Source organism: Nilaparvata lugens, chromosome 9 (genome assembly GCF_014356525.2).
Source record: "Nilaparvata lugens isolate BPH chromosome 9, ASM1435652v1, whole genome shotgun sequence".
In the NCBI taxonomy this organism is placed as follows: domain Eukaryota; kingdom Metazoa; phylum Arthropoda; class Insecta; order Hemiptera; family Delphacidae; genus Nilaparvata; species Nilaparvata lugens.
Window position 1 is genome coordinate 40,484,079 of NC_052512.1, and position 25,516 is coordinate 40,509,594.

General features: G+C 37.8%; 1 protein-coding gene and 1 long non-coding RNA gene across 8 annotated transcripts in view; both read right to left on the reverse strand.

Annotated features, from left to right (window-relative positions):
• Nucleotides 1-25,516, reverse strand: part of LOC111062054 (solute carrier family 12 member 2-like) — a 184,199-nt gene that overhangs the window by 75,547 nt on the left and 83,136 nt on the right. For all 6 annotated transcript variants that reach the window (XM_039435870.1, XM_039435869.1, XM_039435874.1 and 3 more), the window contains 5 exons: nt 19,006-19,168; nt 17,243-17,338; nt 15,401-15,654; nt 6,513-6,627; nt 739-878 (listed from right to left, as the gene is read on the reverse strand). In XM_039435870.1, the coding sequence (XP_039291804.1) occupies nt 739-878; nt 6,513-6,627; nt 15,401-15,654; nt 17,243-17,338; nt 19,006-19,168 (768 nt within the window). The remainder of the gene's footprint in view (nt 1-738; nt 879-6,512; nt 6,628-15,400; nt 15,655-17,242; nt 17,339-19,005; nt 19,169-25,516) is intronic.
• Nucleotides 10,344-14,393, reverse strand: LOC120353149. 2 transcript variants are annotated; one of them, XR_005572207.1, is made up of 4 exons: nt 13,252-14,393; nt 11,656-11,742; nt 10,849-11,296; nt 10,344-10,748 (listed from the first exon to the last, which is right to left on the reverse strand). It is a non-coding gene; the product is annotated as an uncharacterized LOC120353149 (long non-coding RNA). The 2 variants fall into 2 exon arrangements; XR_005572206.1 differs by having other exon boundaries at nt 10,344-10,687; nt 10,788-11,296.

The window sequence follows — 25,516 nt, forward strand, 5'->3', positions numbered from 1 at the left end:
AGATCCAAGCCAACTGGTGACAGGGTAATAACGCTGGAGACACACGAAGTCTGCTATTTCTCCATAGTGGATGATTCAATAGAATCAAAAGTTGCCAACAGTTTGCAATTGAAATAATAACATTTTTTCGAATTTCGAGCTGATTTTAAATTTTCGTTGAAAATGTTATTGATCATTAATTGTAGAGATTTTCATGCTCAATCTTTTCCACTTTTTTTTGTTTAAATTGTATCTGAAGCCTGATAATTGGGAATCTAAAATCAAACTTTGCATAGATGAGGCGGTGCACCTGGAATTTTTAGAGATATGGGACTTGTGGCAGTCGATAGAGCTTATTAATGACTTTTCAAGGTATGAATTTGATCAAAATCGTTGGAGCCGTTTTCGAGAAAATCGCGAAAAACCCTGTTTTTGACATTTTCTCCATTTTAGCCGCCATCTTGAATTGCATTTGATCGAAATTGTTCGTGTCAGATCCTTACAGTGTAAGGACCTTAAGTTCCAAATTTCAAGTTATTCCGTTGATTGGGAGATACGATATTGTGTACACAGACACACATATATACAAATAGCCAAAAACCACTTTTTTGGACTCAGGGGACCTTGAAACGTATAGAAATTGAGAGATTGGGGTACCTTGATTTTTTTTTGAAAAGCATTACTTTCATTACCTATGGTAATAGGGCAAGGAAAGTAAAAATGAACAAAGATTAGAACTACTAGAAGCGAAAGACTCACCCTAAGATCTCCAGAAATGTTGGCGCCGGCATTAAATCCGGAGGCAGCCGGGAAAAAGATGGCGAACACGGAAAAGAAGTCGTGTTTTGTGCCCTGATATTCCCTGTAATCCGGCTTCCAGTTGGTGGCGAAGACAGTCGCTGTAAAACAAAAGCAGTTTCTCAGATCAAGGCAGCAATATGACTCTATAGTGAGGTCCACGTTATAATGGCAGTGTTTGATTCGCAATAGTATTGCTATCCTTGTCTATCATTCAACAAAGCGGATAGCGCTATGTCTATTTATTTGCCAGATCGTCTTTCAATAATGTAAAATTGATAATTAATTGACGAAATATTTCATCCTAATAATTATAACTAGTAGTTATGTGAACAGTAGACCTCGCGCTCTGTAAGTTTCATTGACCTGTTGTTATGTTTTCTCAAAAATTAATAAATAATTTATCAATTTAAAATGTCTAGAAAAAATCCTAAATAAACATAGAGCTTTCTGTCCTATCGTACCGTGACGTGTCGTCCCGGAATGTGAGTGTGAGCGCTGTTATCAGGTCTGGCAGCAACTGTCTACAACGTTGATGGAAAGATACAATTTTAAAGATGTTCGATGTTCTTGAACGGGACAGTATTATCATAGAGAAACAATAGCATAAGTAGATATCCCATGGCATAGGGCGTTTATGTCGCAACTTTTACTGTTATCTCAAGCCGATAGCCCACGTAGTTCTTTCCCGTGAAGCTTTATGACGCTGGTAGTCTCTCATATTGTGCCGTTCATACACCCTTACCCGGCCAAAACAGTGAAAATCAACAATAATCGACAGTAATCGGCTTGGGATAACAGTAAAAGTTGCGACAAAAAAGGCCCTATGCCATGGGATATCTACTTACGCTTTTGTTTCTCTATGGTATTATAGTCAACTGTCTACTAACGTTGATGGAAAGATACATTTCAAGATATTTGATGTTTTTGAACGGGTAGTATTATAGTCCACTAGACAGCTGATTTATGATGGATAATTCTATAGTCTGATTTTCACTCTAATATTGGCGTATGAAGGAGGCTCCTTTTTCCTTTTATATTATCCTTGAAATGCAAAATTTCCAAAAACCTTGTACATACGTCGATGCGCAATTTAAAAAGGAACATACCTGTCAAATATCATGAAAATCTATAACCGCGTTTCGCCGTAAATGCGCAACATATAAACATCTAAACATTAAGGGAAATGCCAAACCGTCGACTTGAATCTTAGACTGGCAACACAGTTCGTCTCTCAACAATGTAGAATCATTAAAATTCAAGATGATGGTTTCTTGGTCCATTCCGAGCTGCGATGTATTAAGGCTGTTCAGTACACCTTTCTATTTTTATTTAAATTGGATAATATTTTCCAATATAATTGTTAAGATCCATTATAAGAGTGAGAAAAAGTGGCAACTGAAATTTTCAAGTGGTCTAATAAGCGAGTTATGGGTTGTTGAAGTGCTAAGTTTCCTGATCATAAACGGTTTCGACTATATTATTAGAACTTCTCTTAAAAATTCAAAAGATGTATCTTTCCAAAACAAAACATTTTATCTCCCATTTCATCTATAAATAAAAAGTAATAGTTTTTTTGTAAATTCGATAACTTGTTTATTTTAACTGCAAAAAAAATATTATTAGAACAAAGCAAAGCCAATGATATACTGAATGTATTAAAAAAAACTCCAATGAAAATTCGAAACCGTTTATGATCTGGAAAGAAAACGGAGTTTAGCACGCTTTAGTAAGCGAGTTATAGGTTGTTGAAGTGCCAAACTCCGTTTTCTTTCCAGATCATAAACGGTTTTGAATTTTCCATTGGATTTTTTTTTAAATACATTCAGTATATCATTGGCTTTGTTTTAATAATAATTTTTTCGCGATGCGATTAATGCCAAAATAATGAACAAGTTATCGAATTTACAAAAACTGTTACTTTTTTATTTATGAACGAAATGGGAGATAAAATGTTTTAGTTTGGAAAGATACATTTTTTGAATTTTTAAGAGAAGTTCTAATAATATAGTTGAAACCGTTTATGATCTGGAAACTTAGCACTTTAACAACCCATAACTCGCTTATTAGACCACTTAAAAATTACAGTTGCTACTTTTTCCCATTCTTATTGTCCGAGCGAAGTGAGGTCTAAGATTCAAGTCGACGGTTTGGCATTTCTCTTAATGTTTGAATGTTTATATGTTTACATGTTGCGCATTCACGGCGAAACGCGGTGATAGATTTTCATGAAATTCGACAGGTATATTCTTTTTTAATTGCTCGTCGACGTATATACAAGGTTTTTGGAAATTTTGCATTTCAAGGATAATATAAAAGGAAAAAGGAGCCTCCTTCATACGTCAATATTAGAGTAAAAATCAGACTATAGAATTATTCATCATAAATTAATCAGCTGTCGAGTTGACTATAAATTGCATGCCATGACGCATGCAATTCAATATCTCAATGTAACTTGGTAAAAAATTAGCAGCTGTGTAGACTATAAATTGCATGCCTCATTGAATGCAATTTTTATGCACTATTAAATAGGATGCAAAGAACTTATAACAGCTCGTCTGGGCGCCGTCTTACCTCCTTCTTACGCCAATATTAGGCGGGATGCACACCGGAGAAACGCGTTTCGTGAAAAAAGTTTCAGGAAACGTGAAACGAAAGTTGCTCGCAATCGACTGATAAGATTAAGCAGGGAACGTTTCTTTTGTATGCGCATGCGCGAGTGAAACGGATTGCATGAAACAAGTTTCATGAAAGAGGGCTTCACGAAATGCGTTTCTCCGGTGTGCATCCAGTCTTAGGTTAAAATCAGACTATAGAATTATTCATCATAAATCAGCTGACAAGTGATTACACAGATGTGTGGAGAAGCCAGTCTATTGCTGTATTTACATAAGGTCTATAGTTTCAATCAGGTACTTGTGGATGAGAATCCTGCGTGAGGTCTACTGTTCACAGAGCTACTAGTATAAAAGGAAAAAGGAGCCTCCTTCATTTGCCAATATTAGAGTGAAAATCAGACCATAGAATTATTCATCATAAATCAGCTGACAAGTGATTACACAGATGTGTGGAGAAGCCAGTCTTATTGCTGTATTTCCATAAGGTCTATAGTATCAATCAGGTACTTGTGGATGAGAATCCTGCGTGAGGTCTACTGTTCACAGAGCTACTAGTATAAAAGGAAAAAGGAGCCTCCTTCAATTTTTAGGAGGTTTGCAAGGTTTGCAAGAATATTTTACTCAGGAATAACAATTTAGTTATAGATAATCCCTATGATGTCGCAAATATGCTTAACACTAATTTTGTAGAAATGGTCGATACTCATGTTGTACCGAATCTAAGCAAATCTGGCACACCAATAAATGATAAAGAGCTACATATCACAGATTTCAAGTTTATCTCCAAAACAATTGATGAAGAGACATTGTCCAATATCATCGATTCAATTAAACCAAAGTGGTCAGCAGGGTATGATGAAATTCCCATGAGAATTATAAAAGAAGCTAAATCATTCCTAATTAAGCCTCTGCTACATGTAATTAACGCGTCACTCATACTTGGTAAGTATCCAGATGAACTAAAAGTATCAAAAGTGATACCAGTGTTCAAAAAAGGAGATCCTTACGATCCTTTAAATTATAGACCTTTAGCAATTCAACCTTCAATAGCAAAAATATTTGAAAAAAGTATGCTAATACAGCTTATTAATTATTTTGAAACAAACAAATTACTAGACACGAACAACATGGTTACAGAAAAAACAGGTCTACAACGACTGCCTTGATAGAGTTTATTGAAAATATTTTAGAGAAATTGGACAAAGGGTACAGCATTGTTGGCACCTTCCTAGATTTAACAAAAGCATTTGACTCTGTAGATCACAGAATATTATTAAAAAACTAGAAACTTATGGAATTTGTGGAAAAGAGCTCAACTGGATGGAATCATATTTGGTGGGTCGAAGTCAATATGTAAATATAAAGTATTATGATGAAAATAAAGTAAGTGATATTAAATCTAGTTTAAGGTACATGAACTACTCTGTTCCGCAGGGATCTGTTTTGGGGCCATTTTTGTTCCTTTGCTATTTGGGGGGATTACCAAAATATGCGAAAGATGTAATTGAAAGTACTAAATTTTGTATGTACGCTGATGACATTAGTTTAAGCATATTCGACAAAGATTTGGATATAATCGAAGAAAAATGTAATGACACAATATTGCTTTTAAAAAACGTTTTAAGTAAAATGAACCTTTTATTAAATAATGATAAAACGAAATTTGTACATTTCACCTGTAGAAATCCCAAAAGAAAAAGTACACTGAAGCTAAATAAGCTAAATAACATAAAATTTTTAGGCGTAGATCTAGATAACAAACTCAATTGGGAAGAGCATGTATCAAGAGTATGTAAAAAAGTAAGTACAGGAATATTTGCACTAAGAAGGCTGGCACCCATTTGTAATTTATTAACTTTGAGATCCGTGTATTATGCCACTGTCCACTCTTATATTTCATATGGCATTGAGATTTATGGTGGGACTAGTGCATTTAACTTGAATAGGATATTAAAACTCCAAAAAGAAGCAGTAAGAAAAATATTTAATTTAAATAGACAAGAGTCGTGCAGGACATTTTTTAAAAAGTTAGAATTAATGACTGTGTATGGACTTTATATTTATAAAACAATATTACACGTAAAAAATAATGAAGACAAATTCCCCAGGCAAACCAGTGTGCATGACTATAATACAAGAAATAGGAACAACCACGGTATTTAGATGAAAACGGTAGGGGTCATGAAATGTGTGCGCAGTGGCCAGCCAGCTACATTGCGTCATCGCCACCAACCGAGGTTTATAACACCTATTGGCAATTTATGAAAATTATTTGTTAAAAACAGATGATTGGATATAAAATGACGTCAGCGACACCGGAAATTTAGCACAAACATGCGCGTGACACCTACCGTCTTCTTCTATTTACCGTGGGAACAACTTTATTATCAAAGAACATAGTAAAGAGAAGTACAAACAAAGCCCGACCTATATGGGCATCAAATTCATCACTTACCTTCCTACTAAGATTAATCATGAAAAAGATATTACAAGGTTTAAAAACAAACTGAAAAAGTATATCGTGGAATTAGAATTATACAGTTATGAAGAATTTTATAGTGCCAACTCATTATGTATTTAGACTACCTATTGTTGATGTATTTTTGTTTTTTACTTGTATTTATTTTATTATTTTGAAAATAATAAAGAAAGACACATTCATGTACATTTTGATGTATGTTTTGAATAAAGAGATTGATTGATTGATTGATTGATTCATTTGCCAATATTAGAGTAAAAATCAGACTATAGAATTATTCATCATAAATCAGCTGACAAGTGATTACACAGATGTGTGGAGAAGCCAGTCTATTTCTGTATTTCCATATTAAGGTCCATAGTTTCAATCAGGTACTTGTGGATGAGAATACTGCGTGACGTCTACTGTTCACAGAACTACTAGTATGAACAATTTGTGTTTTCAGTATGGAAAAGTACCAAAGAATAACACGCAACACAACTGTGATGTTGAATAATTTGGAGACTCATAAGTGACGCTTCATTTTCAAGTAAGATTCTCCCAAGCTTGGCACCGGTTTGAAAGTGGGAAAGGATGGAGCTATCTGCTTTGTCTGATGACAGAAAGGATGGGACTTACTATAGAATTAAGATTCTCACCGTTAAATCCAACGAATCCCTGAGCTCTCTTGTTTTCATCAGTTGGACCAATAATTCCTCCAATGAAGAAATCAGATATCGCAACCAGGAGAATCGCAAGAAGTCCCATCTGAGTCTGTAACATCATAGAATAAGCATAAGTAGAATTCAATTCAATTCAATTTTCAAGAATGCATGTTTTCTATAGTAAAATAGATTATAAATATTTATTTACTAGCAGATAACCCGTGCTTCGCAAGGGTCTATTTAAAAACTTGACAAACTGAAAACTTGACGTAAAGAAATCTAGAAGAAATAAAAATAGGCCTAGAAGAATCCTCGGTTAATTAACAATTTATATGCAGCATTTTAAGTAAATCAATCCAATAGTTCAGACGTGATGATGCGTCAAACATAATTTTCCTATCCTTTACACGTGTATACGTGTTTAAGCCAGTTCTTTCATTTATTATAGTACTAGCCGTCAGGATCGCTTCGCTCGCCATATCCGTCTAGCCAGGGGGCTCTGCCCCCTGGACCCCCGACTGGATCGTCCAAGAATGAGATCAGCAGGCTCGCTACGCTCGCCTGCATTTTCATATGTTAGGACAATCCAGTCGGGGGTCCAGACTAAACGGCTGGCTAAACGGATATGGCGAGCGAAGCGAGCCTGACTGCTAGTAATATAATATTCCCAGGATTGAAGTAGCAGTGCCCAATCAATTTTTCCGCGATAAATGCATTTAAATCTTCAACTTGGTGCCAACCTAACAAAGTCAACTCAACTTAATGCCAACCTGACAAAATTATTAATTTAGTTGCCAGTTAACAACTGTTTCGAAGAGGTACTCTATCTAGATTATAGTTCTATAGTAACATATGATATGGAAATTTCAATTATAATTAAGAGATTGGGAGAAGAAGAATATACATGCTAAAAGACGAACTTTAAACCCTTAAGGACTCGCCACACCAAGCTCGCCAGTACCGCCGAGGTAGTACCGCTGGTGGTAGTTTTCTCGGCTGAGCACGCCACACCGAAAAACGTCCGCTAGCGGTAGTCTCCGAGTAGTGAGTCTAGTAGTGGGGGGTGAGACGTACTAGTTGCGTTGTGTTGCAAGGAGGAGAGGTGCGCATGCGCTACCTCTTCGAATCGCCTGCCATGTATTCAGGTTGAGCGCGCCACACTGAGCTCGCTTTGTCCGCCGTACTACCTCTCAGCGAAGTTTTGTTGAATCGCCTAGCAGGCGGTCGTAGGTGGTAGTGCGCCGTACTACCGCCGCGGTAGCGAGCTCGGTGTGGCGCGCTCAACCTGAATACATGGCTAGCGATTTTTAAAACTTCGCTACCGCCGCGGTAGCGAGCTTGGTGTGGCGTGCCCTTTAAAAACAACCCTTAGAGTTAAAATATTGCCAAAAGATTTCTTAGTGCGCCTCTAAAGGGCCAACTGAGCATACCTACCAAATTTGAACTTTTTTGGTCCGGTAGATTTTTAGTTATGTGAGTGAGTGAGTGAGTCAGTCAGTCAGTGAGTGAGTGCCATTTCACTTTTATATATATAGATAGAAGATGACAGATAGATGGATGATATATCCATCGATCTATCATCTTCTATACTATAATAAAGGAAATGAATGAGAATAAATTTTGAAAGATTTGATATACCTTTTCTCTGGAAATCCTGTATCGGAATATGACCACATTTCAATTAAAAAAAATAAGTTGGATTCAAAATGGCGGAAAAAAACTTGGGTGCGACGGAAAATCTGTTTTTATCATTCGAAAAGGATACCCAATCATACCTATCTTCTAATTTCCCTTTTAAGAGAAATAATGTTCTGCTTCTTCCATACAACAACTGGAAGCATGACAAATAATTGAAAACTTGACAGCCTGAAAAATTTATGTAATCAAATCTTGAAGAATTTAAGATAGGTCTGTAACCATCCTCGCTCAGTTAAGCAAGAATTGATATGCAAAATTTCAAGTTAATCAGTCCAGTAGTTCAGACGTGATGATGCGTCAATAGTTATTTGTGCAACTAGTGCGCAAAGTGACAGTTTGCTGCACCGAAAGAAACGTTTATATAGATTAGATTAGCAGTAACAATACAATGATCGGAAGAGAAAAAGCAGGCTATTGCCCAAAACTTCTTCAATTTCCTAATTCAGTTTCAAATTGTCCAAATATTATACATAGGTTACATCCATTTCAATTTCTACACCAAATCATCAATCTAAAAATCTATATATATATATATAAAAGCGAAATGGCACTCACTCACTGACTGACTCACTCACTCGCAGAACTAAAAATCTACAGGACCAAAAACGTTCAAATTTGGTAGGTATGTTCAGTTGGCCCTTTAGATGCGCACTAAGAACGGATTTGAGAAAAATTCCAAAGATACGCCCAAAATCTGCGTTCTTCCAGCGTTTTTTAGATCTTTCTCAGCTTTATCGAGAGCAAATGAACAGAAATTGTTCAAATTCAGTAGAGAAGCTCAGCTAGGGTGTTGTAATAATGTTGTGTTAGAAGGAATTTGCAATAACGCCAAAGATACGCCAAAAATTAGCGATTTTTTGCGTTTTCTCAGTTCTTTCATCAAGTAATAGACTGAAAATGTCCAAATTTTATACTTATATTTTCTTAAATTTAATTATTACTCATATTTTAGGTTTAGGTAGGGTCTAAAAATGTTGTGATGAGGTGACTTTAATATTTTTCTCAGATTTTCTGCGTTTTCTCAGTACTTTGACTTTCTGATGGAATGAAGCATGCTCAAATGAAAAATGCAGGCGAGCGAAGCGAGCCCGCTGTTCTCATATCTGGACGATACAGTCAGGGTCCAGGGGGCGGAGCCCCCTGGCTAGACGGATATGGCGAGCGAAGCGAGCCTGACGGCTAGTAAATTATCAATAAATTTATCATCAATATAGAAATAGATTATTTATGAGTACACTATTCAACGCTTCATGTTTTGATTTATACTCTATACAAAATTACTTTTGCCTTGGGATGGACATGCGCAACAGACAAGGCATACAGTGGTGGTGATACAACAGCGGCGATGTTACCGTTCTGAACCGGCCAGCGTTCTCTAATTTCTGGTGAGTATTCAAGCGCTCATGCTAAACTTACGAAGTTTCCTCTCTGAAAGGATTGAGTGGACTGAGTCCAATCGACAAATGGCAACTGTGCTTCTACTTACACCGACTCTATTAATCACTTTAATTAGCTGATCTCCCTCCATAATCATATAATAATCATATTGGTAGAGAGTTAGTGGGGAGGATATTTTTAATATTCTTACCAAAGAATGGACATTGATATGTCCAAAGCTCCGCCAATTTATGTAGATGCATAACAATATGATTATTATCTATAGTTATTATATTACAAATTGCTTTTTCATATCATATACAGTTCAATAATTATTTTCTTAGTCTATATTATGTAAGTTCATCTATTTTTGCTGTATTGTAAGCTATTGTATATAAGTGTATAAGCCAGTATATATTGTAATCTACATAAATAAAGTACTCAATCAATCAATCAATCAATCAATCAATCAATCAATCCATTTCTCTGCGCCGAAAATTCCTCCAAGTCAAAAGTATATTTTGTACGGAGTATAGATTGCTGATGTGTTAGAAATATTTTCCTACTTTATTATAAGTATTTATTTGACTCCTTTAAATAGAATAATGAAACACTACTTTTAAATATAAAGAAAATAACAATCTCAGTACCCTTTTTTTGAACTATTTATAAAAAAATATTTCAAAAAAAGGGTACTGAGATTGTTATTTTCTTTATATTTATATTACAAGTAGCCCTATACAGAAAAGAGATAACACTACTTTTTTATGTTGTTTTCCATGAAGAGACACTAAATAATAACTTTGTCGTAGTTTAGGTATCTTTGTAAATATTTGAAAAACACAAAAATAAAGTTTTTTTTAAATATTTACACATTTTCAAGTTTTATGATTTCCTCTAATCTTCCATCTCCAGCTACCTTCTCCATCAGCCTTCTATGTTACCATCTCTAGCTACCTTCCCTGCTACCCTCTCAGCTACCTTCTCCTTCTATTTTCTCCTTCCACCTTCTATGCTACCATCTAATCTACCATCTCTAGCTACCTTCCCTGCTACCCTCTCAGCTACCTTCTCCTTCTATTTTCTCCTTCTACCTTCTATGCTACCATCTAATCTACCATCTCTAGCTACCTTCCCTGCTACCCTCTCAGCTACCTTGTCCATCCTACCTTCTATGCTATTTTCTCATTCCACCTTCTATGCTACCATCTAATCTACCATCTCTAGCTACCTTCCCTGCTACCCTCTCAGCTACCTTCTCCTTCTATTTTCTCCTTCCACCTTCTATGCTACCATCTAATCTACCATCTCTAGCTACCTTCCCTGCTACCCTCTCAGCTACCTTCTCCTTCTATTTTCTCCTTCTACCTTCTATGCTACCATCTAATCTACCATCTCTAGCTACCTTCCCTGCTACCCTCTCAGCTACCTTCTCCTTCTATTTTCTCCTTCTACCTTCTATGCTACCATCTAATCTACCATCTCTAGCTACCTTCCCTGCTACCCTCTCAGCTACCTTGTCCATCCTACCTTCTATGCTATTTTCTCATTCCACCTTCTATGTTACCATCTAATCTATCATCTCTAGCTACCTTCCCTGCTACCCTCTCAGCTACCTTCTCCTTCTATTTTCTCCTTCTACCTTCTATGCTACCATCTAATCTACCATCTCTAGCTACCTTCCCTGCTACCCTCTCAGCTACCTTGTCCATCCTACCTTCTATGCTATTTTCTCATTCCACCTTCTATGTTACCATCTAATCTATCATCTCTAGCTACCTTCCCTGCTACCCTCTCAGCTACCTTCTCATTCTATTTTCTCCTTCCACCTTCTATGTTACCATCTAATCTACCATCTCTAGCTACCTTCCCTGCTACCCTCTCAGCTACCTTCTCCTTCTATTTTCTCCTTCCACCTTCTATGTTACCATCTAATCTACCATCTCTAGCTACCTTCCCTGCTACCCTCTCAGCTACTTCTCCTTCTATTTTCTCCTTCCACCTTCTATGCTACCATCTAATCTACCATCTCTAGCTACCTTCCCTGCTACCTCTCAGCTACCTTCTCCTTCTATTTTCTCCTTCCACCTTCTATGTTACCATCTAATCTACCATCTCTAGCTACCTTCCCTGCTACCCTCTCAGCTACCTCTCCTTCTATTTTCTCCTTCTACCTTCTATGCTATTTTCTCATTCCACCTTCTATGCTACCATCTATCTACCATCTCTAGCTACTTCCCTGCTACCCTCTCAGCTACCTTGTCCATCCTACCTTCTATGCTATTTTCTCATTCCACCTTCTATGCTACCATCTAATCTACCATCTCTAGCTACCTTCCCTGCTACCCTCTCAGCTACCTTCTCCTTCTATTTTCTCCTTCCACTTCTATGCTACCATCTAATCTACCATCTCTAGCTACCTTCCCTGCTACCCTCTCAGCTACCTTCTCCTTCTATTTTCTCCTTCCACCTTCTATGTTACCATCTCTAGCTACCTCCCTGCTACCCTCTCAGCTACCTTGTCCATCCTACCTTCTATGCTACCATCTATCTACCATCTCTAGCTACCTTCCTGCTACCCTCTCAGCTACCTTCTCATTCTATTTTCTCCTTCCACCTTCTATGCTACCATCTAATCTACCATCTCTAGCTACCTCCCTGCTACCCTCTCAGCTACCTTCTCTTCTATTTTCTCCTTCCAACTTCTATGCTACCATCTAATCTACCATCTCTAGCTACCTTCCCTGCTACCCTCGCAGCTACCTTCTCCTTCTATTTTCTCCTTCCACCTTCTATGCTACCATCTAATCTACCATCTCTAGCTACCTTCCCTGCTACCCTCTCAGCTACCTTGTCCATCCTACCTTCTATGCTATTTTCTCATTCCACCTTCTATGCTACCATCTAATCTACCATCTCTAGCTACCTTCCCTGCTACCCTCTCAGCTACCTTCTCCTTCTATTTTCTCCTTCCACCTTCTATGCTACCATCTAATCTACCATCTCTAGCTACCTTCCCTGCTACCCTCTCAGCTACCTTTCCTTCTATTTTCTCCTTCCAACTTCTATGCTACCATCTAATCTACCATCTCTAGCTACCTTCCCTGCTACCCTCTCAGCTACCTTCTCCTTCTATTTTCTCCTTCCAACTTCTATGCTACCATCTAATCTACCATCTCTAGCTACCTTCCCTGCTACCCTCTCAGCTACCTTCTCCTTCTATTTTCTCCTTCCAACTTCTATGCTACCATCTAATCTACCATCTCTAGCTACCTTCCCTGCTACCCTCGCAGCTACCTTCTCCTTCTATTTTCTCCTTCCACCTTCTATGCTACCATCTAATCTACCATCTCTAGCTACCTTCCCTGCTACCCTCTCAGCTACCTTGTCCATCCTACCTTCTATGCTATTTTCTCATTCCACCTTCTATGCTACCATCTAATCTACCATCTCTAGCTACCTTCCCTGCTACCCTCTCAGCTACCTTCTCCTTCTATTTTCTCCTTCCACCTTCTATGCTACCATCTAATCTACCATCTCTAGCTACCTTCCCTGCTACCCTCTCAGCTACCTTCTCCTTCTATTTTCTCCTTCTACCTTCTATGCTACCATCTAATCTACCATCTCTAGCTACCTTCCCTGCTACCCTCTCAGCTACCTTCTCCTTCTATTTTCTCCTTCCACCTTCTATGCTACCATCTAATCTACCATCTCTAGCTACCTTCCCTGCTACCCTCGCAGCTACCTTCTCCTTCTATTTTCTCCTTCCACCTTCTATGCTACCATCTAATCTACCATCTCTACCTTCCCTTCTACCCTCTCAGCTACCTTCTCCTTCTATTTTCTCCTTCCACCTGCTATGTTACCATCTAATCTACCATCTCTACCTTCCCTTCTACCCTCTCAGCTACCTTCCCCTTCTATTTTCTCCTTCCACCTACTATGCTACCATCTAATCTACCATCTCTACCTTCCCTGCTACCCTCTCAGCTACCTTGTCCATCAACCACCCAGCTACTTTCTCCTTCTACCTTCTATGCTACCATCTCTAGCTACCTTCCCTAATCTACCTTCCCAGCTACCTCTCACATCCAACCTTTTCTTCTACCCTCTCAGCAGCTACCTCTCTCATCCACCCTTCTATGGTACCCTCAACCTAGCGCCGCAGTGCAGGATGGTTTCTCACAGCTTGGCGTTGTTGTCATTTGAGATGGGTGTCTGGCTTGGAAGTGTTTAGGTCGCATTGCAGGATGACTGTTAACGGTTGCCGGAAGATCAACAGCTGGGTTTTTTTCGTTATTTTTCGTGATAGAGAAATTCTGATTGCAGATTCGTTCTCAGCGACCCCAAGTTTAGCCTGAAGGCTCAGAATGTCAACAATGTTTTTAAATAATTAAAAATCATCAAGAAAAGTCATTAATATGGTAGTACACCACGTTTCTGGAAACGTTTTACTGGTGACTGGAGTTATTATTGATCCATAACACAAAAATCAAAATAATCGTGAGAAAGAAAACTGCTGATGAACGTGAATAAGACCATTGTTCTATTGTCTCGGCTGCTTGGCTGAGCCTGGCTGGAGGGATCAAATAACCGACTGGTTTGATCTTTCGTCTGTCCGCTAGGCGGAACTACGCCGACCATTGCTGGGTGGAAGATGTTACTGCGGCCGCTCGCATTCCCACCAACGCTGCTATTATTTGCTGTCTCAGCGCCTAGTCCGAGTCAGACAAGCATCCAGCCTGCTTTGCGGAGCTAGCGTCAAAGCTACCTTCCCAAAACTTCTCTGCTACCCTCCCAGCTACCTTCCCTGCTACCCTCCCCGCTACCTTCCCAGCTACCTTCCCTGCTACCCTCCCAGCTACCTTCTCTGCTACCCTCCCAGCTACCTTCTCTGCTGCCCTCCCAGCTACCTTCTCTGCTACCCTCCCAGCTACCTTCTCTGCTACACTCCCAGCTACCTTCTCTGCTACCCTCTAAGCTACCTTCTCTGCTACCCTCCCAGCTACCTTTCCTGCTACCCTCCCAGCTACCTTCTCTGCTACCCTCCCAGCTACCTTCTCTGCTACACTCTAAGCTACCTTCTCTGCTACCCTCCCAGCTACCTCCTCTGCTGCCTTCCCAGCTACCTTCCCTGCTACCCTCCCAGCTACCTTCTCTGCTACCCTCTAAGCTACCTTCTCTGCTACCCTCCCAGCTACCTTTCCTGCTACCCTCCCAGCTACCTTCTCTGCTACCCTCCCAGCTACCTTCTCTGCTACACTCTAAGCTACCTTCTCTGCTACCCTCCCAGCTACCTTTCCTGCTACCCTCCCAGCTACCTCTCTGCTACCCTCCCAGCTACCTTCTCTGCTACACTCTAAGCTACCTTCTCTGCTACCCTCCCAGCTACCTCCTCTGCTGCCTTCCCAGCTACCTTCCCTGCTACCCTCCCAGCTACCTTCTCTGCTACCCTCTAAGCTACCTTCTCTGCTACCCTCCCAGCTACCTTTCCTGCTACCCTCCCAGCTACCTTCTCTGCTACCCTCCCAGCTACCTTCTCTGCTACACTCTAAGCTACCTTCTCTGCTACCCTCCCAGCTACCTCCTCTGCTGCCTTCCCAGCTACCTTCCCTGCTACCCTCCCAGCTACCTTCTCAGCTACCCTCTAAGCTACCTTCTCTGCTACCCTCTAAGCTACCTTCTCTGCTACCCTCCCAGCTACCTTCTCTGCTCATCTTGACCTCAATTGATCGGTTGCGACCTGAAAACTCTGACACCAAACCTGAGCCAGCCAGGTCTCTCGACATTATTATTATAATTATTACCTTGGCCTCCCACTCCATGCCGACGACAACGATGCAGACCAACAGGAAAATGGTGATGACACCCACTATGCGCACATCCTGGATGCCTCCATCCACCAGGGTGACGCCGTTCTTCTTGAGCAGGTCGAGCAGTGACTCGCTGAAGCCGACTGCGTTCATGGCACACGCCACCGCGTTGGCCAGCGCAAAGATCAGACCAATCGACGCGCCAAACTCGGGCCCCAGCGACCGAGATATCATGAAGTAAGTGCCTCCTGCAACAGAACATTTCATCCATTCATTCAAATAAATCTATAATTGTGAAAGTATGCAATTCATTATGAGGGTAGGTCTCAGCATCTATATAATAGATATTAAATTATACTCTATATAATTCCTTTACTAGTTTTCTAAAAAATAACTTTCTCATTATTATCCTTAATAGAACATTAATATTCATCTACTAACTAGCTGGCCCGGCGAACTTCGTACCGCCAAATAGTTAATGCATCTTGTAATATTATAATATTACAATACTTTGACACTTTAAGAATTTCAAATTGTGCGCTGTTAATGTAGATTGATTTTAATCGAACACAAAATATTGAATATCAATCTTTTCTTCAAACATCGATATTCGATATTCATTCAATAGTTATTTGGAAAAGATCCATTTTGGTTCAATAAATTATTAAAATACATTTGAGAAATATATTAATTTATTATCAAATCTTAAAATAATATACAGCAATGACTTAGAACTAACCTAAATTAATTAAACTCTAAAATATGTGTTTTATTCGGTTCAGTTGGCAATGCAAAACTAATTGTTTTTCATATCAATTTTCTTGTTCTCTTCCGCTATGGCGTGTTCTCTTGAAATGTGCTTTTAACAATGTCCTGTGATAAATTTATTTAAAGTTTTATTTCTGCCAACTTCTTGAAACTTATATTAATTTTGTAGTAGATGTAAACTCAGTGAAAGCAAAATACGCTATGAGTTCTTGTTTTTCTCTTGGTAATTTTTCTGTAATTCATAATTTGTAAAATGTCTTTCAAACTAACCTCCCGAGCACATTTTAGGATTTTTCATGCATTAACAATAATTCTGGAATTTGGTATAGTGTTTCTTTATTATTATTATAAGGTTTTTTGGTTTGTCATGTTCGAACTCTGTAATATGCTTGAAACGTTGCCTATTACATATTTCACAGTTAGCCAAAATGCTTTTAAGTCATTATATTATCCCTTCTCATATTAGAATTAGTTATTTAAGGATAAATTAATACAGGGCTACCCATGATTTATATAAAAGGAAACCGATGTCTTATCCAATACAAGTTTTGGCCCGACTGTCCAGTACAGTCTAATCACCGAAACACCACAATCTCATGACAAACTTTAGCTGGATGCACACCTGTGGAGGCGCGATGCGGCATTTTGCATCCAGGTGCTTCTTGCTTCTATTGGTTTGAATGGAACAACTCACACACACACTGAATCGGACATGGCATGTAACAGTGTGATAAGGCAATCTCCATAAGATCAACACTTTATATCACCAAGCCGCGCCTCCTCAGGTGAGCTTAGTCTTAGCTTAATTTCATGCACTATATTTTTATGAAATAAACGATGGTAGTCGTTACGACGCTGATAGTCTCTCATACTGTGGCGTTTATAAACTCTCACCCCAACAAAACAGTAAAAATCTACAATAATCGATAGTAATCGACTTGAGATAACAGCAAAAGTTGTGACATAAACGACCATGGGATATCTTCTAACGCTATTGTTTCTCTATGGTATAATCATGAGGAATTCAAGGTTCTCCCAGTAGGTGGCCACCCTGGGCCCAGCACTCACCTCCTTTGATAACACCATTGGTGCTGATGGCAGACATCGACAGCGCCGTGATGAGGGTGACCACACTGGAAGCCAGGATTATAACACACCCGTCATCTGCCAAAAACATGAAAATCATTCAATTAAAATTACAATAAATAGTGAGATCCCCGTATTATGAGAAGTGATCAAGAATAAAGATTTTTATTTGCTACAAAAACTTTACAGAAAGCAATGATCATCGTCAATCAAATACTTTACAATAACAATACAAAAACAAGAAGTACGGTATATTACGTTTACACTAAGGAAAGTACAATACAGCTGTGAATAACAAATAGTGAGTAGGTTTTTGATTTTGTATTCAAATTTTTAAAAAAAGTGCAATATTTCTAGAGTTTTTAATTTATTGTGATACATTCTGTGATTCATTCAGAGTATAAAATCAACCTTCAAAATTCAAAATTTTAAATCATCATTTCTGGACCGAAAATCAAGTAACGAAGCAGTGTGTGTCTATATAACCTTATCTTTTGGACAACATTAACATTTTATCAAAATTTTTGGAGAGAAATGGTACAGGCTCAGCCTAGTTTTTCCTCCAATGTCATAATTGTATTATGATTATAGTATTTTATACAATAAATAAATGAAATGAAATGAAATGAAGAAAAAAGTATTATATAAATTTTGAGCTACATATAGCTCTGCTATAAGTAGATTTCAAGCTATAGTGACGTCCACGTTATAATGCCAGTATTTGATCAACTTTGGTTTTGCTATCCTTGTCTATCATTCAACAAAGCCGGAGGTACTATCCTTTTCTAGGTCCACAACGATGACAATTATGTTTTTGACAATGTAGAAATATGATCAATTAATGCAGAGAATCGACACTGCTATTCTTCTATCTTTATCCACTGCCATTATAACGTGGACCACACTATAAGTTTACACTATGTAGCAGAGCTATAATTATAGCTCTGCCACATGTTCGAAAAGTGACACTGGAAATCTGCTATATAGCAGTTTTAAGCCTATTTTCTGAGCTATATAGCAGAAAATGAGCTAACCAAAATTTTCGGTAAACATCAAAGAGAATCAGAGCTGTATGTAGCTCTGCTATAGTGAGGTCCACGTTATAACGACAGTATTTGATCAATTTTGGTTTTGCTATCCTTGTCTATCATTCGACAAAGCCGGTGGTACTATCCTTTTCTAGGTCCACAACGATGCCAATTATGTTTTTGACAGTGTAGAAATATAATTAATTAATGCAGAGAATCGACACTGCTATTCTTCTATCTTTATCCACTGCCATTATAACATGGACCTCACTATACATGTCAATTTTTGTTTATAGCAGAGCTAGATGTAGCTGCTCGGTCCTTGAAGGATGGCTGCCGCAGCTGTTTGCAGCTGTTTAGTGCCTGCTGGGTTTACACCAGATATACTGTACTCATTTGTTGTCAGAGTGCTAGTAGGTTACTGCGCATTGCAAGCATTTCTTTTTGATTTATATATAATTGTGCAAAGATGAAGAGTGAATTTGACTGGAATAGAGACAAAATTATTCAATGTCTTCTTTTTCTACTCTGAGAGAGAGGGGATTGGGAGAGGAACAACAAGCTTGGAGCCCAAAACTGTTCTTTTTCAAAATTTAGATAAAAAACTGTCCAATATTAAGTTATGTTTATCATTTCATAAGTTATTATGATGTAAGGGAGCACCTCATGAAGTTTTTCAGTCTATTTCGGGAACATTCTGTATATAATTGTACTCACACACTCCCGACTGTCCGATGACCCAGGACAGTCGCAGAAACAGCATGACACCCCAGATGTTGAGCAGATTCCTGATGAAAACACCCTTAATCCATCCGAATTTGACGACGCCCCCGTCCGGGGAGCCCCCCGGGTGCACACCATTCGACGCCTGCCCTGGACCCTGGAAAAACCCAACTTCAAATCAGCAAACTTCACATAATCTCCAAAAAATAAACAAATTCAAGATTAATATCGGGGGCCGAGCTTTGCTCTGGAGTACAAAAGCATAAAAAAATTATTACGAAAGAAGAAATTATAATAACATTAATACAGAAATATTTTATTAGTCCAGGCAATGAATGCTCAAAAAAGGGTATAGAGGGAAATTTATTTTATTTATTTACAATGCAAATGACACTAATGTAATAAAATTGAAAGATGAAATAATAAGGTAGTCCTTGTGCTATTTTTCTTCCAAATTTATAAGTGACAAAGTCCAAGATAAGGTTAGAATTTCACGTGTACAATTTTTATAAAATTTTAGTCCAAAATAACATTAAAACTATAAATTTTTAATTGAAATGTTTGTATGGAAATGTTTCAATACTAGTCTCAAAAAAGCTGCAAAGTCAAAAATTTGGTTTAAAACATTCCCTCCAAATTCCTTTGTCAATTGGTCTATTGTTGCAATAATGGAGATTTCACACTCAACACTAAAACTGCTGCAGAAGGTGTAGGGAAATTTGTAAAAATGTGAAATTATACATCAAATTAAAGAGAATTTAATGCTCTATAAGCTCATAATCAGCATGGATTTCTTCCATCGATTGTTAAAAAGTTATAAGATCAAAGATAGAAAAAAATTGGTGGCGAACGAGTTTTTTTTTTCAAAAATGTCAGACTTACAAGGGCGGATATCTTGAAAACTAGGGGAGATATAAAAAAAGTTGTAGGATGAATATTGTGGGAAATTATGTAAGCTTCAATTTGTTATATGACAGTCGAATCCTCAAGATACATAGTTTATTAGTTTTATGCGAGAAACTAAAAAATGGTACCTTTAAACCACCCCCTCTCCCTTAGCACAGTGGGTAGGGGTGGGGACTATTGATATGTTTACCTCCTTACTACCCTAAACAGAACTGCGGGGTCAAAAATTGTCTTCTCAACTTTTCCCTCTATAACCTTTCCTTGACTGGACTATATCTAATCACAGTAAAATTGAGATTAATTCCCAGAGGAATGCAAAAATTTACCGCACAAAGGCCCAGTTGCACAAAAGCCGGTTAAATTTTAATCCTGATGAACCAAATCAGAGGAGACCATTTCAAAAAGATGGATCCACTGCAATTAATCAGGATTGAAAATAGCCCCGGCTTTTTTGCAACCGGCACTAAGTACCTGATTGAATGATTACAAAATTTCAACAGCTGAGTCAAAATTTTGACACAGTCCCACACACATGAACTCGCTCACTCACTTCCATCAGCAACAGACGACTTAATCATCTGTTTTTCCAAGGATGGATGATAATTATCCTTTTAATGTCCTTCAGCGAGTTTTCCCAGGTATGAGACTTAGTGCAATCGAATTTTTATATTATAAACCTACTATGTTCTGAATTTCGTGAGAATCGTTAGAGCCGTTTTCGAGATCCGGTGAAATACAAAGATATACACATCTAAACATATAAACATCTGAACATATAAATATATAAACATATAAACAGAAGTTGCTCGTTTAATAGTATAGGATTTCTAAAAAAATACATGACACTACTCTCAGCAGTGTCTTTATTGAACGAGCGTTAGCGAGTTCTCACTTTTGACTCACTCAGGCCAAAGTCGTTGTCAGTCTGTTTGTATGTTCTTCAATAACTTTAAAAAGAATTGATCAATCACCTTCAAATTTTGAACACCTATTCATCACACCTTCTAACAGGTCAAGTTCGATGGACAACAAAATTGTCTCACGACTTCGTCTTTCTTCAGGATATAACAAATAACATTGAAAGTGCATAAGAATAAAAAATGGTTTATCATTCAGTTAGCTGAAGAATTCATTGCATGCAATTACAACAGTTTTTCCATCCATCCATTCATTCATTCATTCATAACATCAACTGAAACTATTTGGAAGCTATCTCACAGACAGACCTTCATGCGCAGACATGTGATTTCAGCTGATTAAGGCTGTCGAAGGCTAAAAGAAAAACTTTCTACTGGTGACATTTTTCAATTTTTTTACTTTCCTTGCCCTATTACCCTAGGTAAGGAAAGTATTGCTTTGCGGAAAAAAAAATTAAGGTATCCCAATTTCTAAATTTCTATACGTTTCAAGGTCCCCTGAGTCCAAAAAAGTGGTTTTTGGGTATTGGTCTGTATGTGTGTGTATGAGTGTATGAGTGTCTGTGTACACCATATCTCATCTCCCAATTAACGGAATGACTTGAAATTTGGAACTTAAGGTCCTTACACTATAAGTATCCGACACAAACAATTTCAATCAAATGCAATTCAAGATGGCGGCTAAAATGGCAAAAATGTTGTCAAAAACAGGGTTTTTTGCGATTTTTACGAAAACGGCTCCAACGATTTTGATCAAACTCATACCTAAAATAGACATTGATAAGCTCTATCAACTGCTACAAGTCCCATATCTGCAAAAAAAATCAGGAGCTTCGCACCATCTAAGCAAAGTTTGACTTTAGATTCTCAATTATCAGTCTTCAGATACAATTTAACCAAAAAATTTCAAGCATGAAAATCTCTACAATTAATGGTATAGTAAAATTTTCACCTAAAAATAATGGAAATAAGCTCGAAATTCGAGAATATATGATTATTCAATATTGCAAACTGTTGGCAGTTGATTCTATTAAATCATTCACTATGGAGAGAAAGCAGACCTCGTGTATCTCCAGCGTTATAGTCCTGTCACCAGCTGGTTCAGATCTTAGAATAGTAGACTTGAGATGCTCGTGAACACTAGCGTCAGGTTACCAAATTTCATAACGGAAAGGAAAGTTGTGTGAGTGCGTCACACCAGATTTTTTTAATTGCGCGTCGACGTAAGGTGCGTACAAATATACGCGCCGCGAACATGAGCAATTCACTTTTAATCAGCTGACTTTGTCTGTGTTTTTACAGAAACGGTAAGATACAGATATAAAAAGCTTGGCATCAGCTGATTAAAATTGAATTGCTCATGTTCGCGGCGCGTATATCTGTACGCACCTTTACATACAATGTTTTTGGAAATTTAGCATTGCAAGGATAATATAAAAGGGAAAAGGAGCCTCCTTCATACGCCAATATTAGAGTAAACATCAAACTTTAGAATTATTCATCATAAATCAGCTGACAAGTGATTACACAGATGTGTGGAGAAGCCAGTCTATTGCTGTATTTCCATAAGGTCTATAGTTTCAATCAGGTACTTCTGGATGAGAATACTGCGTGAGGTCTACTGTTCACAGAACTACTAGTCTATTTTTTCATAGAATTTATCTAATTAAAGATGATGATAGCAAACGAAAGCATGCTCCTGTAAAATATTAATTTTTATTTGATTAAAGGGGATTTTTGACAACATTTCAAGTCTATTCAAGTAATCTAATTCTCCCAGAGGCAGTGGTTTTTCTCTGACGTCTCCTCCTTATATTGTATTTTCTGTGTTTATTATTGATTGTAACGATTCAATTTTGTGAAGCTTGTCTTTTATATGCAACTACTGAATAAATGAAATTTTATTTGATTATAAAATTTTGGGACAGCGCGAACATGTCATTTCAAATTCGGTAAGAGATAAATTCATGAACTTCTGAAGATAAATTCTTCATGGTATTGTTGATTAAGGAAATTTAAGAAAAGGAGCCTCCTTCATACGCCAATATTAGAGTAAAAATCTGACTATAGAATTATTGATCATAAATCAGCTGACAAGAGTGATTACACAGATGTGTGGAGAAGCCAGTCTATTGCTGTATTTCCATAAGGTCTATAGTTTCAATCAGGTACTTGTGGATGAGAATACTGCGGGAGGTCTACTGTTCACAGAACTACTAGTGATAATGTTGATTGAAGAAAACAAAAAATTCTGAGAATATCAATTTTTGAGAAAGTTATTCAATTTATCAAAAATAAGTTAAAGTGAGTCATAAGTGAGAACGAGCTAACGCTCGTTCAAAAATATTCAAATTTGATTAGGTCATTGCCGTTACGAAAATATTTGGATTAATATGGTCAATGAAGGAGAGTCGTCGTATGGCTTCTATTTGGACGCACGTGCGTGTGGTATGCCGTGCGTGTGTGAGTTGCGGTTTATAGTCGGATTCACTTGAAAGTTTCAGCAAAGATTAAACGGGGATTTGGAGTTGTTTTTATAAGAAATACTGACATTAGGAAGAGAATATCACTTTTTATCTACACGAATCCGTACCAGTGCTATAGTGAAATGGCAGTGTTTGTTTAGCAATTGTATTGCTATCCTTGTCTATCATTCAACAAAGCAGATCTTTCCTACTTTGCTCTGTTGCACGGTCGTTTTTTAACCAAAGACCTTAAAGATGCATATACTTACATACAGCGCTAGTGTCGTACTTGGAATTGAAATCCGCCATTGAGGGGGCAACCCATAAGATTATTACATACCAATGCCACCAATGCCTTTGTGATCAATTGTATTACAACTATATAGATATAATATCTCGTGCTAAAATACCCCAATGGCGGCCTTCAATTTCAAGTAAGAGCTATCATTGGGAAGGCATAGGCATTGTGGGTCTATATCTCTTTAAGGTCTTTGTTTTTAACAAAATATATATATATATAATTAGTTAACAAAATATTTAATCTTGACTATAGAAACTCATTAAGAAATCATTAAAAATAAAATTTATTGCTTGATAAAATATAATTGATTATTGACCGAGCGAAGTGAGGTCTAAGATTCAAGTCGATGGTTTGTCATTTCTCTTAATGTTGAAATGTTTATATGTTGCGCATTTACGGCGTAACGCGGTAATAGATTTTCATGAAATTTGACAGGTATGTTCCTTTTTTAATTGCGCGTCGACGTATATACAAGGTTTTTGGAAATTTTGCATTTCAAGGATAATATGAAAGGAAAAAGGAGCCTCCTTCATGCGCTAATATTGGATTACTAGCCGTCAGGCTCGCTTCGCTCGCCATATCCGTCTAGCACGGGGGGCTCCGCCCCCTGGACCCCCGACTGGATCGTCCAAGAATGAGATCAGCAGACTCGCTTCGCTCGCCTGCATTTTTCATTTAAGCATTTTTATCATATGTTAGGACAATCCAGTCGGAGGTCCAGACCAAACGTCTGGCTAAACGGATATGGCGAGCGAAGCGAGCCTGACGGCTAGTAATATTATATTCCCAGGATTGAAGTAGCAGTGCCCAATCAATTTTTCCGCGATAAATGCATTTAAATCTTCATCTTGGTGCCAACCTAACAAAGTCAACTCACCTTAATGCCAACCTGACAAAATTATTAATTTAGTTGCCAGTTAACAACTGTTTCGAAGAGGTACTCTATCTAGATTATATTTCTATAGTAACATATGATATGGAAATTTCAATTATAATTAAGAGATTGGAAGAAGAAGAATATACATGCTAAAAGACGAACTTTAAACCCTTAAAAACAACCCTTAGAGTTAAAATATTGCCAAAAGATTTCTTAGTGCGCCTCTAAAGGGCCAACTGAACATACCTACCAAATTTGAACGTTTTTGGTCCAGTAGATTTTTAGTTCTGCGAGTGAGTGAGTGAGTGAGTGAGTGAGTCAGTCAGTCAGTCAGTGCCATTTCGCTTTTATATATATAGAAAAAGGAAAAATAGAAAAATCAGACTATAGAATTATTCATCATAATTCAGCTGACAAGTGATTACACAGATGTGTGGAGAAGCCAGTCTATTGCTGTATTTCCATAAGGTCAATAGTTTCAATCAGGTACTTGTGGATGAGAATACTGCGTGAGGTCTACTGTTCACAGAACTAGTAGTATGAAAAGAAAAAGGAGCCTCCTTCATACGCCAATATTATAGTAAAAATCAGACTATAGAATTATTCATCATAAATCAGCTGATAAGTGATTACACAGATGTGTGGAGAAGCCAGTCTATTGCTGTATTTCCATTATAAGGTCTATAGTTTCAATCAGGTACTTGTGGATGAGAATACTGCGTGAGGTCTACTGTTCACAGAACTACTAGTTTTGAACGAGAATGAACAGTTAATATTACAATATCGGGGCACCGAGCTTCGCTCCGGAGTTCAAAAGCATAGAATCATAAAAGGATAGTTAATATTTACTTATTAATACACAAAACAAAATTCTTTCAATTAATTGGGACCAACAAGCACCGCCCAAAACTGTTTCTTCCGCGAATTTTGATATATACACTATAAATACGGTAGTCCAAAAACTAAGTTAAATATGTTAATACGGTGGGAAAAGGAACGTGGTATTCTATACCATCATATAATTGACCGAGCGAAGTGA